This window comes from Crocodylus siamensis, chromosome 6, assembly GCF_052110815.1.
Source record: "Crocodylus siamensis isolate JL-2025a chromosome 6, ASM5211081v1, whole genome shotgun sequence".
Lineage (NCBI taxonomy): Eukaryota > Metazoa > Chordata > Crocodylia > Crocodylidae > Crocodylus > Crocodylus siamensis.
Window position 1 is genome coordinate 22,649,721 of NC_143400.1, and position 16,740 is coordinate 22,666,460.

Sequence of the window (16,740 nt, forward strand, 5' to 3'; positions counted from 1 at the left end):
CTGCCCTCAGCCTGAGAGTGAGGTTGGGCTGGGGTGGGGGGGAACACAGGGGGATGCAGGTCAGGAGTGAGGGGCACTGGCAAGGCTAGGGGAGGGCAGGGTGACTCAGAGCCAACCCCTGCTCCCCCCCAGCCACATTTTCATGGACCTCTCCTGGCAGTCCAGGGGTTAACATAAAAAGCAGCTCCCCCCACCCTACACACACACATACACACACACACACTAGGGTAAACTGAGGCACAGAGGGAGAGGAGAGCCCAGGTGAACCGGCTCCCAGCCCCACCCCAGACACAGCAGCATTTGCTGACTCAAGCCAAAACATCCAGAGAGGCCCCTCACAGCCAATAGGAGCTGTGGGGGGGGGGGGGGGGCGGCAGTCTGGAAGCACAGCGGTCAGGATCAGGGCTTCTGCCTGGGCGAGTGAGCTCCTGGCAGGATTGAGGGGGGTTTCAATTAGGGGAAATACAGTAGCTGGGCTGGGAAAGTGGGGGTGTACCTGGCACAGATTGAGAGGGGGCTTCATTTAGGCTACTTACGGTAATGGCCCTTCCTCCCGTCCCAGGGGGGCTCTTTCCATCCCAGAAGCCCCTGGGGCAGCTCCTTACTGCTGAGACCCCGCTCGCCCCATCTCCCAGTCAGGCCAGAGTTGGGAGGTTACTCAGGAGACCCCCTCAACCGCCCCACTGCCCTCTGCGCCCCCCCCCCCCCCCCGATAGCCTGTCCACCTCACAGGCACATGGGGCCCAGGTGTGCACGCACACACACACACACATACACGTGCATGCACACACACACACAGAGAACTCAGGCACCCCCCCACACGCGCACACACATACAACTCAGGTGTCCCGGCCCCCACACCCCCCCCACCAGCCTCCCAACTCTCCCTCCCCTTCGCCACCCATCTACTTCTAAAATGTGCGTGTGTGTGCGTGTGCATGCGCGTGTGTGTGTGTGCGTGCATGCGCAGGGGAGCCCGTGCCCCAGTGCCTGGCATGTGCATGTGCGCAGACGCGTGTGGTGCCCGCCGCAGTCGAATCAGCCTCATGGCTGGACATATGTCTGGGGGGGGTGGCACTTAATCCCTGTGGGGGGAGCAGGGGGATTATCGCCATGGTGCCCCGCGGCGTGAATAATCCCGGCAGGAGGGAGGGGCACAAGATGGGGGAGGGGCAGGGGGGCAAAATCCTGTCCCCCCCAGCCCGCACCTCCCCTTCCTAGTTCCTTGGGATCATTGGCAATTATTCAGCTCCTGCTAATGAGTTTAGGGGATTAAACAGGAGGGGGTCCTTGCCTTGTGACCCCTGGGATAGCAGCAGGTGTCTAGGTTTCGGCCTAGTCCAGGTGCAGCGGAGGGGCCCACAGGGACCCCACAGGAGGGCCCCTCTGGCCCCTCCCTGGACTCAGGGTGCCCCAGAGGGGCAACTGGGTGAGGGGCCCCATCAATGGGGAGGCAGAAGTGGGGGTAAAAGCCCAAAGGAAGATGGCAGCAAAGGAAGTCCATGGTTCTTCACCGCCTGCCCCAGGCTTGGTTGGGGGGCATCATGATCCTCTGCCCGCAGGGGTAGGGCCACAGGGTGCCCTGAGTCCTGGGAGGGGGCAGGAGGGGGGAGGGGAGCAGGGGGGGATGTGGGGCAGTGAGAGGAGGGAGGGTGCTGAGGGTGGTTGGATGGACAGACAACAGATAGACAGAATGATGGAGGGATGGATGGATAGTAAATAGATATGGATGGATGGATGGATGGATGGCCACACAGCTGGATAACAGATGGATAGATTGGTGAATAATCGATATAGAAATGGATAGAGAGGTGGATAAATAGAAAGACAAATAGACAGATAGATGGATGAATGGATACATATACAGATGGATAGACCAACAGATATAGAGGTGGATGGATGGATGTCATCACTAAATAATAGATCAGATTGATGGACAGATTGACAGAGAGGTGGATAACACATAAAAAGATGAATAGGTAGAAAGACAAGTCAATGGATAGATGGAAAGACAAGCAGACATGGAGATGGATGGATAAATAGATGGATAGAAGAACAGAGACATAGAGGTGGGTGGGTGGAAACAGCTGGATAATTGATTGATAGATGGGCAAACTGATAGATGGATAATAGATGGATAGATAGAAAGATGGATGGATGGATTCACAGATAGATGAATACATACACAGGTGGATAATAGACACATACGCAGAGAGTTGGGTGTATGGATGGATGAAGATGGGCATGGACAGGTGGACAGACAGGCAGACGGATGATGGACGGGGAGAGGAGGGAGCTGTGGGGATGCTTGACTGGGGCTTAGGACGGAAGCACGGATGTACCCCCCCCCCCGCCAGTGCAGACAGATGGTGCTGGGTGGGGGGAGGGGGTCACCAGCTCTGCTGCAATATGCCCCCCCCACCAGGGGATAAGGAGTGGGGGGTCACCACAGAGACAGGGAGGGGGACCCCCAGTGCTCACACACAGGCTGGGCTGGAGCTGGGGCTGGGGAGTGGGGGTGGGGGGACAGACAGACACAGAGACAAACAGCTCCGGAGAGGGGGCGGCGGAAGAGAGGGATGGACACAGAGAGGGACGGAGGGATGGAGCGATGGATGGAGGGACAGACAGACAGATGGATGGACGGAGAGGTGGATGGATAGATAGGTAAACAGACAAATGGACAGAGAGGTAGGTAGATACAGAGGTGCATGGACACAGAGAAGATGAATAGATGGGTAGGTAGGTAGGTGGTAGATGAGCAGGTAGGTAGGAAGGTAGGTAGGTTGGTGAGTAGGTAGAAAGGTGGGTAGGTAAAAGGTGGGTACGTAGGTAGGTGCATGGGTGGGTGGGTAGAGGGGAAGGGAGGTGCGTGGGTGAGTAGGGGGTAGGTAGGATGGTAGGTGGGCGCCTACAAAGCGGGGCTGAGGGGCGAGGGGCGGCAGGTGCGGGTGCCGGGCGCGGGCAGGCTCAGGGCTCTGGGCAGGCGCAGGCCTGAGGCCCAACCCGTTCATCAGGGCTGTAATTAGCAGGCCCATAACGAGCTGCTTTCCCTGCACCTCCCCCAGGGCCAGGTCCATCCAGGCCGGGGCCCCGGGGCCTTGTTACCGAGCTCTTTCCATGACTTCACCCCCCGCGGCCCCGCTCGGAAAATGCCCCCCCACCCCCGGAAATAGCAGGTCCTGGCAACCTCCCCTGGGGCAACGCCGCGCCCCAGAGCTGGGCGCATCGCAGGCCTGGCAAGGACCACTGGGCTGTCCGATGGGACCCAGGCATCCAGGCGCTCCGGCTTTCATCCCAAGGCCCCACTCCCCTCCCAACAAGCCCAGGCGTCCGGGCCCCCACCCCCACTCTCACCCCCGGCCCCCCCCCCCAGACAACCCAGGCGTCCGGGGCCATCAATCCGGGTGTCAGGGAAAGCTGCTGGCTTCCCAGGCCCGTCGCCGGGGTAACGCCGGGGTAACGGAGCCTCGTGGGAACGGGGCCTGCTGGGGGGGGGCAGACAAAGACCCCCTGGGGGGGTGGCTGGGACCATGTGGCCGTGATCCCACCCGCCCGGCGCCCCCCAGCTGCTGGGGGAGGGGGTTGGGGGAGCCGGACGCCTGGTTCTTTCCCAGCCCCGGGATGGGGGGGGCGGACGTCGGGGGTCCCCCGAGTTGGTCCCCTGGGAGCAGAACCCAGGTGTCTGCCCCCGCCCGGCCCCCCATTATTCAGCCCTTGCCTTTCCAAGCCCCTGGGGGGGTTGGCCAGGGCCCGCCCCCCACACGCGTGTCTTCACACGCATGTCTGGGACGAGGCATGCCCACATGGGGGGCGGGGGCGCCAGTCACGCGCACACAGGCCGAGGCCCAGCAGCAAGAGCAGGACACACGTGTGGCAGGGACGCACAAAGCACATGGCTCACACACACACACACACACACACACACCAGGAAAACGACAGCCCCATGCCAGCAGCACCGGGACTGTGCGTGTGCGCGGGTGCACTTGTGTCCCCCCGGGCGCTGGGGGGCCGGGCCGCGGCGGGTTGCGTCAGGCTGTTGTGCTGCGGGGCCCGGGGCCGGCGCTATTCTGGGCAGCCCCGGGGCGGGCAGGGCCTGGCCCCGCTCGCCTGGGGGCCCGGGCGTCCGGGACACGCATATAACGGAGGTGGGGGGTGGGGCGGTGTGTGTGTCCGGGACGCCTGGGTCCCGTGCGTGTGCGGTGTGTGTGTATCACGTGGGCGCTTTTTTTCTTAATGAGCCCGGGCCCCGCCCACTCGGCCCGGGGGCGGGGTCAAGGCCGCCCGGCTCCAGGAGCCCCGCGCCCGCAGCCCGGCTCAGAGAGCGCGGCGGCGGCGGCGGCGGCGGAGCGGGGCCGGGATGCCGGCGGCGCTCGTCCGCCTGCTCGCCCTGAGCTGCCTTGTCCGCGCAGGTGGGGGCGGACGCGGGGCGCGGCGGGCTGGAGCGCGGACGCCGGGAGCCCTCCCCGCCTCTGCCACTGCCGCGGCAGCTGCCCTTGGCTGCATTCCTCGTGCCCGGGGCGGGGGTCCTGCACGCCTGGGTCCCGCGGCCCCTGCCACGGCGGGTCGGGGGGAGCAGCTGAGAGATGCTTGCGGGGGCGGGATCGGGTCCTTCCCCACTCGGGGAGCGGGACTGTGCTCGGGGGCTGGGAGCCCGGACCCCGGGGCTCTTGGGGGGGGCTGGGGGCTGAGCGCAGGGGGGGCTGGGAGCCCGGACCCCTGGGTTCTTGGCGGGGGCTGGGGGCTGAGCGCAGGGGGGGCTGGGAGTCCGGACCCCTGGGTTCTTGGGGGGGGGGGACGGGGGCTGGGGGCTGAGCGCAGGGGGGGCTGGGAGCCCGGACCCCTGGGTTCTGGAGGGGGGGCTGGGGGCTGAGCGCAGGGGGGGCTGGGAGTCCGGACCCCTGGGCTCTTGGGGGGGGGGGGACGGGGGCTGGGGGCTGAGCGCAGGGGGGGCTGGGAGTCCGGACCCCTGGGTTCTTGGGGGGGGGGGACGGGGGCTGGGGGCTGAGCGCAGGGGGGGCTGGGAGCCCGGACCCCTGGGTTCTGGAGGGGGGGCTGGGGGCTGAGCGCAGGGGGGGCTGGGAGTCCGGACCCCTGGGCTCTTGGGGGGATGGGGGCTGAGAGCTGGGAGTCGGACCCCTGGGTTCTTGGGGGGGCGGGGGGCTGGGGGCTGAGCGCAGGGGGGGTCGGAGCCCGGACCCCTGGGTTCTTGGGGGGGCAGGGGGCTGGGAGCCTGGACCCCTGGTTTTTCCATACGCCCGACAGCCTGAGCGACAGGCATCGATCTCGGGTCTCCGACCCCCCAACCCCAACCCTGGTGCTTGGGGGCGGGGCTTCCAAGGATTGTGGGCGGGGCTTAATGCTGCCTCTATGGGGCTGGGGGCAGGGGGCACTGGTGTGAGCTGGGACCTCGGATGCCTGGGTTGTCTCCAGCTCTGGGGGGTTGGGGGCTGAGAGCAGCGGGGGCCAGGAGCTCGGACGCCTGAGTTCCCTCACCCCTCGCCAGACCAAATTACCATCTGTTGGCAGTTCGGGACTGACCTAATTTCTGGGGCTGAGCTGGTGCCAGGCAGGGGGAGCGAGGGGGAGCAGGCAGTGCTGCAAGAGGACCCAGGCATCCAGGAAGGGAGGTGGGAGCTCTCTGCCCCACCCCACCCCCCACTTCCACCGATTGGGGAAACTGAGGCCCAGAGGCAGGGGGCAGACAGGGAGCCGGGATGCCTGGGTTCTCCCCCCCTCAGTCCCCACCTCCTAGAGCTGGAGGGAACCCAGGCATCCCGGCCCCCCCGCCCCCCAGCAGGGCTGGGCTGAGCTGGGATTTGGTGCCCGGGGGCGGTGGCGGCTGCCGAGTGCTGTCAGGGCTGGGATCACGGCTCAGCTGGCACCGGCGCCCCGAGGCGCTGGGAGCTGGTGAAAGGGAGGGCTGGGGAACCCAGGCATCCAAGCTCCCAGCCCCCTTCCCCGCTGTCCCTCCTCAGGCCCGCCCCCCCCCGCCTCACCGAGAGTGAGCCCAGGCATCCGGGCCGGTCCAACCCCACTGCCCTCCAAAAGAACCCAGGCATGCAGGCTCCCTGCCCCCCGCCTTCTCGGTGCTTGGGGGAGGGGCACAGAGAGTCAGGTCTTGGGGGCTGGGGAGGGGGTTGGAAACAGGTGGGGGTGGGAGCAGCTAGGAACCCCAACCTCCTGGGTTTCCTCCAGCTGCCTTCCCCTCCCAGAGCTTGGGGAGAGAACCCAGGCCTCGGGGCCAGTGGCAGAGGGTGGATCTCACAGCCTCTCCCCTTCCCTAGGCCAAGGTGCCTACTTCTCCCAGGAGCCTGAGGACCAGGTGGTGGTGGCTGGCCAGGCCGTGACACTGCCCTGCGTGATCGTGGGCTATCAGGGCATGGTACAGTGGACCAAGGATGGGCTGGCCCTGGGTGGAGAGCGAGACCTTCCGGGTACGGGCACTGGGGGGGCACCGGGTCTGGTTCTACCCAACTGGAAGCAGTGGTGGCCAACAGGGACCACTAGGGGGCTGCAGTGTAATAGCACTGGGGGCAGCAGGTGGCCCCAGGTCCCTCTGGGGTGGTTAGTAGCCTTGGTGGGGGGCACTAGGGAGCACAATGCAGTGGCCAGCAGAGACCCCCAGGGGTGTCAGGGCTGTATCTGCCTGTCCGGAGGCTGCAGTGGCCAATGAGGAACACTAGGGGGCACTAGATGCATTGCAATAGCCTTGGAGAGCACTGGGTGCCCTCTGGGGTGGCTGTGGCCCTGGAGGGGCACTGAAGGGGCACTGCAGCGGCCACCAGGGCCCCCCAGGGGGCATCGGGTCTGTTTCTACCCAACTGCCCTGCACTCCTGGCCTGCAGTGTCCCCCACCCCCATGGCACTGTTGCGGGGAAGTTTGCAGCACCCTCCTCCAATGCTGAGGCACTGTTGTGAGGAAGACTAGAGGCTGCAGTGGCCAATGGGAGCCATTAGGGTGCTATAAACCCATTACAATAGCACTGGGGGCCTCTGGGTTCCCTCTGGAGAGCCTGTGGCTATGGGGGAGCACTGCAGTGGCCAGTGGAGACCTCCAGGGGGCACCAGGGCTGTATCTAGAGGCTGCAGTGGCCAATGGAGGCCACAAAGGGGCTCTAGACCCAGGGAAGCCCCCAGAGGGGCTGGGGGATGAGCTGCTGGGGGGCACTGCTGATATCTATCTATCTCTCTCTCTCTTTCCACTCCACCCTCCTGCCCAGGCTGGGCACGCTATTCGCTGGCAGGGGCAGCGGAGGCGGGGCAGCACGCGCTCAGCATCGCAGCGGCGGAGCTGGGTGACGACGCAGAGTACGAGTGCCAGGCCACACAGGCTGCCCTGCGCTCCCGGCCTGCCCGCCTCACCGTGCTGCGTGAGTGCAGTGTCCCCCTGCCCCGTGGCACTGTTGTGGGGAAGCTTGCAGGACCACCCCCCCGCAATGCTGGGGCACTATTGTGGGGAAGCTCACAACACAGCCCCCCCAATGCTGGGGCACTTAGGGAGAAGCTCACAGCCCCTCCCAACAACAATGGAGACACTGCTCTGAGGAAGCTCAACCCCTGCTTCCCCCCAGGCTGGGGCACTGTTGTGGGGAGGCTTGCAACACGCCTCCTCACCCCAACAATGGGGGCAGTGCTCTGAGAGGAAGCTCACTATCCCCACCACCCCAATGCCGGGGCACTGTTGCAAGGAAGTTCACAACACCCACCCCACCCCACCCAACCCAACCCCAGGGCACTGTTTAGAAGAAGCTTACAGCCTTCCCCCTCACCCCCCAGTGCCCCCTGAGGAGCTGGTGATTGAAGAGGGGCCGCGGGTGCCAGTCCGGGCCGGGCGGGCCCAGAACCTGACGTGCCGGGCAGGGGGCGCCAGGCCGGCCCCCGAGCTCCGCTGGGCCCGTGATGGGCAGCCCCTCACTGGCACCCTCTATGCCAAGGTATGGGCCAGGCAGTGAGGGGTTAACAGGCCTTTAATACACCCCCCCACACACCTTTAAGGGGAGGTGTGATAATGGTATGGGGGCACTTAAAGGGGAAGGGATGGAATAAAGGGGTGGTGGGGATGGGACAGGAGTGGTGTGGGGGGATTAAAGGGGCTGTGGCTGTAAAGGGGCGGTGGAGAGTCTTAAAGGGGAGGTGGTGGTGGGATTAAGAATGGTATGGGGGCAATTAAAGGGGCATCAGAGTTGGGATTAAATGAGTGTGGGTGGAAGAAAGGGGGGGTGGGAAGGGGATAGGAATGGTGGGGGGTTTAAAGGGGCAGTGGGGAGGGATAAGGATGGTGGTGGCAATTAAATGGGCATGAGTGGAATAAAGAAAGTGCAGGCAGAATTGGGCTCTGGGGACATTAAAGGGACGGTGAAGGTGACACAAGACTGGTATGGGGGCATTTAAATGGGCAAGAGTAGAATAAAGCGGGGGTAGGGATGGGGTTAGGAATGGCGTGTGGGGAATTTAAAGTGTGGTGCGGGCCTTAAAGGGGCAGAGGGCATTAAAGGGGAGGTAATGTTGGGATATAAATGGTGTGGGGAAAATAAAAGTGGTAGCAGAGATGGGATTAAAGGGGCAGAGATGGAATAAAGGGACAGTGCAGATGAGATAAGAACGGTATGGGGGGTTTTAAAGGAGCAGTATAGGGAGGGGTGTAATAGTATGGGGGCAATTAAAGGGGCAATGGGGTGATATTAAAGGGGCAGTGAATTAAAGGGAAGGTGAGGAGCAGGATACGAGTGGTCTGGGGGGGATTTAAAGGGATGCTTTCCTCCTGTCATGCCCCCTCCCCAGGAGCTGATGGTGGATGGGCGGCGGGAGTCAGCGGTGAGCACCCTGCTCCTCGTGCCCAGTGTGGCTGATGCTGGCGCCACCTTCACCTGCCATGCCAGCAACCCCGCGGCCCCAGCAGGCCGGCAGGTCACGGCAACCCTCGACGTGCAGTGTGAGTGCGGGGGCAGTGGGGGTAAGGGACCCAAGTGTCTGGGAGTTTCCCCCCTGCCAGGGTGGTGCTAGAGCCTAGAGAGAATCCAGGGAGCCTGTGCCCCACTGCAGCCCCCTAGGGCAGAGGTGGGGGAGGGGACCCAGGTGTCCAGGAGCACCCTCCACCCACCAGGTTGGTGCTGGAACCCGATATGAACCCAGACACCCAGGAGCTGATGCCCACCTGGAGGCACCCAGAAAGAACGCAGGTGTCTGGGAGCTCCCTGCTCCCCCTTTTTCCCCCCCAACCCCAGGCTAATGCTGGAACCTGGAGAGGCCCCAGGTGTCCGGGAGCTCCCCCCACCCCGAGGCTGGTACTAGGAGCCCAAGAGAACCCAGACTGGGTCTGGGAGCTCTTGCCTACTGGGGACCCCCAGGGCAGAGAGGACCCAGGTGGCACTTGAGGAGGGTGGAGATCCTGGGGGGGGCACCATGAGGGCACAGAACCCTTCTGTAACACCCCCCTCCCCTACCCACCCCAGACCCCCCCTGCTGTGGTCCTGTCCGTGGAGCCCCCGACAGTCCCTGAGGGGGGAAAAGTCCGCTTCCTCTGCGAGGCCATGGCCAACCCCCAGGTGACCTCCTACCGGTGAGCGAACCCGGGTGTCTGGGGTCCCCTGCTGAGCTGAGGGGGCTGGGGGATGAGAGCTGGATTCAGGGAACCCTCCAGTGGCTGCAAAAGGAGCTGCAGCCTTAGCCAGAGTGGGCTACAAGGAGCAGGAATCCTCCCCAAGCCCCACCCCCTGAGGCTCTGTGCCCCTCCCCCTGGCAGGTGGATGAAGGGGGGCATGGCCATTGCAGGGGCCGAGGGCCCAAGCTACGAGGCGACGGTTGACCACTCATTCTTCACCCAGCCTGTGTCTTGCGAGGCCGCCAACGCTGCTGGGGCCACCAACATCACCACCCTGGTGGATGTACACTGTAAGTAGGGGTAGGGCTTTGCTGAGGTCCCTAGGCCTAGGGGCGCTGTGATCAGTGACCCCTCCCACCGCAAGGGGCTGCCAGGGCTGTATCTGCCCAGCTGGAGGCTGCAGTGGCCAATGGGGGCCACTAGGGGGTTCTAGACCCATTTCAATAGTACTGGAGGCTGCTAGGGGGCCTGAGGTGGATGTGATCATGGGGGGCACTAGGAGACTTCAGGGTCCCTAGGGAACACCCTGCAGTGGCCAACAGAGACCCCAGGGGGCGCCAGGGATTCATCTACACAGCTGGAAGCTGCAGGGGCCACCAAGGGACTCTAGACCCATTGTAGTAGCGCTGGGGGGCCACTGGGAGGTTTGTGGCCCTCATGGGGGCACTAAAGGCACCCTGCAGTGGTCAACAGAGAACCCCGGGGGCACCAGGCCTGCATCTACCCAGATAGAGGTCACAATGGCCAATGGTAGCCACTAGAGGGCTCTAGACCCATTGCAGTAGCTCTGGGAGGGCACTAGGGGACTTGGGGAATCTAGGGGGCACCCCACAGTAGCCAATGGAGATCCCCAGGAGGCACCAGAGCTGTCTCCAGCCCCTGGAGGCTGCATTGGCCAACAGGGACAACTAGGGGGCCAATAGCTGTGGTGGGACAAGGGATCTCCTAAAAGAGAGAGTAGAGGGAGGTTCTGGGGGGCACCAGGGGGTAGAGGAGCAGGGAGGTGCTAGGGGGAGTCATGGCACTGAGCACTCCCACCCCCCACAGTTGGGCCCCACCTTCTGGCCCCACCCACACCCCTCACCGTGGACACTGGGGCCGATGCTACCTTCACCTGTGCCTGGAGTGGGAACCCGCCCCTCACCCTGGCCTGGACCAAGAAGGGCTCCAGTGTGGTAAGGAACCCAGGCGTCCGGGCCCCCAGCTCCCCCGCCCCCCAATCCCACTCCGCTCCCACAGCTGGAGAAAACCCAGGGGTCCGGGCCCTGACCACCACCCCCTCCCCAGGTGCTGAGCAACGGGAACACGCTGCGCCTGGCAGCTGTGACACAGGACGACGCGGGCACCTATGTGTGCAAGGCCATTGTGCCTCGCGTTGGTGTGGCCTACCAGGAGGTCACGCTCACGGTCAATGGTGAGGGGTGGGGGTAGGGCTGGGGGAAGGAGGAGCCGCCTCTGGGGTGGGGCTGGCCAGGAGTGGAGGTGGGGGGTCACAGGCCTTGAGGAGGGGGAGGGGCTGCCTTTGGGGTGGGGCTTAGAGGGAGAGGAGTATGCTCTGTGGGGAGCATATTTAAAGATGGGGTCAGGAGTTGGGTGGGTCCTGAGGGGCAGGGCTTAGGGAGGGGTGAGTGGGACATGGGATGAGCCTGGGGGTGGGGCTTAGGAAGGGGGAGAGGCTTGAGGGGGCACAGCTTAGGGGGGCATGCCCTGGGGGTGGGAACATAAGGAATAAGTGTGAGGTGGGGCACTTAGTGGGGGGTCTACTGGAGGTGGGGCTTCTCCCTGGTGCACAGGGCTTAAAAGAGCAGGGCCTGGGTACCCCTCCCTGGTTGGGGCGGGGCCTCTGCAGTAGGCAGGGCTTCCTAATTTGGGCCCTGTCCTGACCTGGCAGGCCCGCCCATCATTGAGCTGGACCCAGGACAGCCGACGGTGCCAGGGGCCCGGGGGCGGCTGGAGTGCATGGTGGGCAGCTCACCACCCCCTGACCGCATCGTGAGTCTGGCTGCGTGGCCCGTGTCTGGGCATCTGGGGGGAAGGGAGTCCACATGTCCCATATCCATGTGTGTGGAGGGCGGCATCCATGTCTACCATATCCATGTGTCCCGGGGGTCATCTGCACATCCCTTGTGTAGGTGTCCATGCATCCTGTGTCTGTGTGTCTAGGAGGGGCTGTCCGCACATCCTGCGTCCCAGTGGCAGGGGAGAGGAGTGGGGCATCTGTGTGTCCTGTGTCCAGGCTGTTTGGTGGGGGGGTTCTCTGTGTCTGCGGACCAACCTACGTTTGTCCACGTGCATGAAATGTGCCCACTAACACATATACTTTATGTGTCCCTGGCAGGCATGGGCATGGGGAGAGCGACCAGTGGCACTGGAAGCCAGGCCAGGGCGGTACATGGTGGACACAGTGCCCTGGGGGCAGGGCCTGCGCTCTGCACTACTCATCCAACCACTGCAGGACGAAGACTTTGCCTGGCCCTTTAATTGCACTGCCTGGAACCGCCATGGCGTTGCCTCTGCCGCCACCAGCCTGCGGCGTGCTGGTGAGCTCTGCCCTCTGCTCTGCATGACCCTGCCTCCTACTTTGCATAGTCTGGCCCCACCCTTCACTTGCTATTTGTGGCTCTGCCCCCTGTGCTATTCTGGGCAGATATGCCCCACCCCCTAATCTGCATAGACATGCCCCTGGGCTCTGATACCTGCCCCCTGCTCTGCCTGGCCTCAGCCCCACCTTTGCTCTTCATAGCTTTGCCAATAAGCCCTGCTTCCTGATCTGCATAGTCCCACCCCATTCTGCAGCTTGCCACACCCCCTCACACTAAGCCCTGCCCCCTGCCCTGTGAGGCCCAGAGCCTGCTGTACATAGCCCCACCCTCTACCGTTTATAGCATTAAGTCCTGCCCAACCACTTTGTATAGTCCCGCCCTCTGCACTGTGAGACCCCCTGCTCTGTATAGCTCCACCTTCTATCCTGTATGGTATTCAGCCCTGACCACACCCCCTGCTCTGCATAACTCTGCCCTCTGCTTTACCTAGCCCCACCTCCCAGGTGCCTAGCCCCACCCCTAAAATCCACTCCCTCCCCCCACACCACCTAACCGCACCCCCTCCAGCTAGCTCTGCCCTGCACCTCTGCTCCTCCGCCCACCCTGTTCTATGCAGCCGCTTCCACCAGAGCTGGGTGCATCTCACCTGTCTCCCCCACCGCAGATGTCCTGCCCGTCACGATCATCGGGGCCTCGTCCGCTTCCGCCGCCCTGGTGCTGGCCATGCTCATCGCCGTGGTCTCCGTGTGCTGCCGGCGTCAGTGCTGCCGGAATGGTGAGGCCCCTGCGTGGTGACACACGAGGTCACAGGTGGGCACAGATGTGCCCACATGCGTGAGACATGGCTGCGTGAGCTCCCAAGACAGGGAAAACGTGTCTGGGAGTGTGTGGAGGCCTGGGTCTGACACTGTGTGTCTGCCCCTACACGTCTGTAAGTCAGTGGCTGAGAACATACCTCCAGCATGTGAGAGCATGTCCAGACACACATGGGCACACCTAGTGTGTGCTAGCATGACTTGACACATGCAGGAATATGCCTGGACACATGGAGACATGCCCCAGTGTATGGGAACACACCTGGAGACGTGTGTGCACACTGCCTAGCACATGAGAACACAGCTGGATAAACACGCATACCACAGCACATGAAAACACCCCTGTGGGTGTGCACACAGACGTTCCTCCCACATACAAGCATGCACTAGGACACACACACACGTAATCCCAACCTGGGCGGGAGCACAATAACACGTGTCATCGCCTCTCTAGAGTGTATCTCAACATGAGAGAAAATGCCTGGACATGTGGCTGTGCAATCTGAAGATGTCAGCCCCCAGCTGCTCCCTCCACATGTGTGTACGCACACGCCTGTGTCCACACGCATCCCACCCCGACATGGGTGAACGTGCCTGGGGATCACACATGCCAACATGCCTATGGGTGTGACCCAGGCCCCCCTCCATGCATGTGGGAAGCATCACATACCTTTGCCATGCTTCCCCCCGGCTCAGGCAATTGGTCCATACATAGGTCAGCCCCTCCCCCTACAGCATACATGGTTAACCCCCAACTGTCCAGAAGCTGGAAAGCAGGGGGTGAGGATCTGGCCTGGGGGGAGGAGCTAACAGCTATGTCCATCTGTCCATCCCACAGTCCAGAGGGGAACCAAGCTGTCGCCAGCAGACGTCCTGGTGCAGATCACCTCAGCCAACAGTAGCCCCGGGCAGCCCAGTGAGGACGAGGGGCCTCGGCAGCCTGTGGTGAGCTCCCAACACAGGGAAAACGTGTCTGGGAGTGTGTGGAGGCCTGGGTCTGACACTGTGTGCCTGCCCCTACCCCGCTCTCCTGCTCCTCCCAATGTCCCCAGTCCCCCAGGACTCACGCCATCGCCTACTGCCCCCCCTAGGCCACCAGCAGTGAGTCCCCAGCCACCTCCCACACAGAGCACAGCGAGATCCTGGAGGATGACAATGGGAGCCAGGACATTAAGGTGAGCTGCCTTGGCCCCGCCCTGAACCACCAGCTCCACCCCTTCAGGCCATATGGGGCAGGGCAAAACCACAGGACCCCCTCCCCCACAGCCATGGGATTATTCTGTCTCCTTCCTGCCCCACAGAGAACCCAGAGAGGGGTAGTGCCATTGGCCTCCCCGGGATGAAGCCATCCTGGCCCTGAGGTTCTTGGACAGGCCCCAGCCTCAGCTGCTTCCCATCATGCCCTGTGCTCTTGGCTCTCACTGCTTCTCACAACCCTGAGGCTGATGGCTCAAGATGGCTGCCACAGAGTGATGTTGCCTGCCTTTTGCCCCTTGGGCCCCAAACACTGGTTCAAGGTGGCCACTGTGGGTTCAAGATGGCTGCCCTTGGTTCTTAAGCACTCAACTATTGGCTTAAGATGGTCATAGTTGACTACTAGGCTGCCTCCAAGTATTTGTTCAAGATGGTCACCATTGGTTCAAGATGGCTGCTATGAACTCCTGGGCACCCAATCATTGATTTAAGATGGCTGCCATTGGGTCAAGAGGGCCACCATGACCTACTGGGCCCCCAACAGCAGCCATCTTGAACCAGTGGTTGGGGGTTAGGAGTCAATGGTGGCCATAGTGAACTACTGCTTGACTACTAGGCAGTCAAGTGGTGGATCTAGATGGCTGCCATTGGTTAAAGATGGCCACAGTTTGACTTGGGCACCCAACCATTGACTCAAAGTGGCCACCATTGGTTCAGATGGCCACCATGAACTACCAGGTGCTCAATAGTGGCCATCTTGAACCACTGGTTGGGTGGTCAATGATGGCCATATTGAAAAATGGTTGACTCCTGAGCATCCATCTACTGGGTCAAGATGGCTACCCTTGGCCCCTGTACTTCCAACCACTGAGTCAAGATGGCCTCCATCTAGATGCCCAACTGTTGGGTGAAGATGGCCATCATTGGTTCAAGATGACTGATGTTTATTGTAGAGACCCTCAACCATTGGTTTCCCCTCTACCTCTTCCAGGACCCAACTAATGGCTACTACAAGGTTCGAGCCCATGAAGAGCCGCTCCTTGGGCCCAGCAGCTTCTCAGACTATGCACCAGCCCCACCCCCACTCTATGCCCCACCCCCTGGCAGCCTCTTCCCAGGCCAGGCCAAGCTCTATGACTATGCCCACCGCTACACCCTGGGAGCACCGGGGTCCTCGCGGACAACATTTGACCCCCATGAGCGCCTGTTCCCACCAGATGGGGGTTACAGCGGGGGCTACCTCACAGCCCCCTACACCCGGGCCTTCACCAGCTATATCAAGCCAGGAGCCTATGAGAAGGCTGAGAGCGGCTATGAGGCCTCGGACCAAGCTAGCAAGGCCTCAGGCTGCTCCCGCCTCTCCTACACATCTCTCTCACAGCAGTCAGACTATGGGCGCCCAGCTCACCAGCGTATGCAGACACATGTGTGATGTCCAGTGAGGCCCAGCCACTCGTGGCCAGTGGGGGCATGTACACAAAAACCTGTTGCCATTGGCTGGGGGACAGCATACTTGGTTGATTCAAGATGCCTGCTGTTGACTCTTATGCCCTTAGCCATGGATTCAAGGGGGCTGCTACTGAGACCCCACCCATGGATTCAAGGTGGCTGCTGTTAACCCATGAGCCCTAGCCATCAATTCAAGATGGTTTCCATTGTGTCAAGATGGCTGCCATTGCTACTAGAAGCAGCAGTAGGCCAGCATCACAAGGGGTGGGGACATGAGCTGGTTGGCTGGGGAAAGGGAATGGGAGTGGCTTCAGGATGGCAGACATGGTGGGTTTGGTAGGGCAGGTGGAGGAGTTGCAGGCTGGGCTGAGCACCTGCCTCTGCGCTGCGGAAAGGAAGGCTCAGGTGGTTGGTTCAAGAAGCCCTTCCAGTAGTCTTAGGGGTGAGCTCCCATTGACTGGCAAAAAAAGTGGAGCCATTGGGTTAGACCATGGTCAATAAGATAGCTCCATGATGACTGACAGCTCAGGGATAAGCTTCAGTTGGTCAGGGAAGAAGCCAAGCACTGGTTTCAAGATGGCCGAAGGGGGGGAGGGGTCAAAGTGGCTGCCCCCCTCCCCCACTGGCTCGGGGATAGGCCTCAGGGGCCAAGAGGGGCTGAATGTCATGGAGAACAGGGAAGGCCGCGGATCCAAGAGAACAGGAAATGGGCCTAGTCAAGATCGCAGTTGCATTGCCTAGCAACCCCAGGCATCCAATTGGGCGGTTGGGCAGCTTATTAATTTATATGCCATTAAAGAGGAATTAATTGAAAGCTTGAAGGTCACTTCCTGTCATTCCCCTAGTTGTGTGAGGTCACTTCCTCTTGTCCCCACCCCTTCCTTGGAGGTGGGGCCACCTGTTATCCCTGCCCCTCCCATGAAGGGGATAAAAACTGCTGGGGCTTCCTTGAGGTGCAGTCTGCCCAGTACCCAGCTGGGACCGGTACAGCTGGGGCCCTGGGAGGGGGCTTCCCTTGGCCTCTGTTCTATGTAGCTGTGATACCTAGCTCCACCCTAGAGCTGGTTGCATCCTGGCCCCAGCTCAAACCTCTGTGTTGCTGGTTGGTAAAGGGCTAGATAGGGCTTCAGGCCTC

General features: G+C 62.2%; 1 protein-coding gene across 1 annotated transcript; it reads left to right on the forward strand.

Moving 5' to 3' along the window:
- Positions 1-4,284: 4,284 nt before the first annotated feature.
- KIRREL2 (kirre like nephrin family adhesion molecule 2) lies at positions 4,285-16,401 on the forward strand. Its single transcript, XM_090052633.1, has 16 exons — positions 4,285-4,412; positions 6,288-6,437; positions 7,224-7,373; positions 7,780-7,937; positions 8,785-8,933; position 8,996; positions 9,456-9,562; positions 9,746-9,894; positions 10,652-10,779; positions 10,892-11,018; positions 11,496-11,596; positions 11,943-12,144; positions 12,812-12,922; positions 13,801-13,907; positions 14,054-14,137; positions 15,148-16,401. The coding sequence occupies exons 1-16, from the start codon at positions 4,361-4,363 to the stop codon at positions 15,586-15,588; spliced, it is 2,217 nt and encodes a 738-aa protein (XP_089908759.1). The 5' UTR covers positions 4,285-4,360; the 3' UTR covers positions 15,589-16,401.
- Positions 16,402-16,740: the final 339 nt, after the last annotated feature.

Bases quoted from the DNA above. Each gene is read 5' to 3' on its own strand.
- KIRREL2 (XM_090052633.1), top strand. From the start codon at position 4,361: ATGCCGGCGGCGCTCGTCCGCCTGCTCGCCCTGAGCTGCCTTGTCCGC. The intron at 11,019-11,495 runs GTGAGGGGTGGG...CTGACCTGGCAG, and splicing joins GGTCACGCTCACGGTCAATG to GCCCGCCCATCATTGAGCTG. The intron at 11,597-11,942 runs GTGAGTCTGGCT...TGTCCCTGGCAG, and splicing joins CACCACCCCCTGACCGCATC to GCATGGGCATGGGGAGAGCG.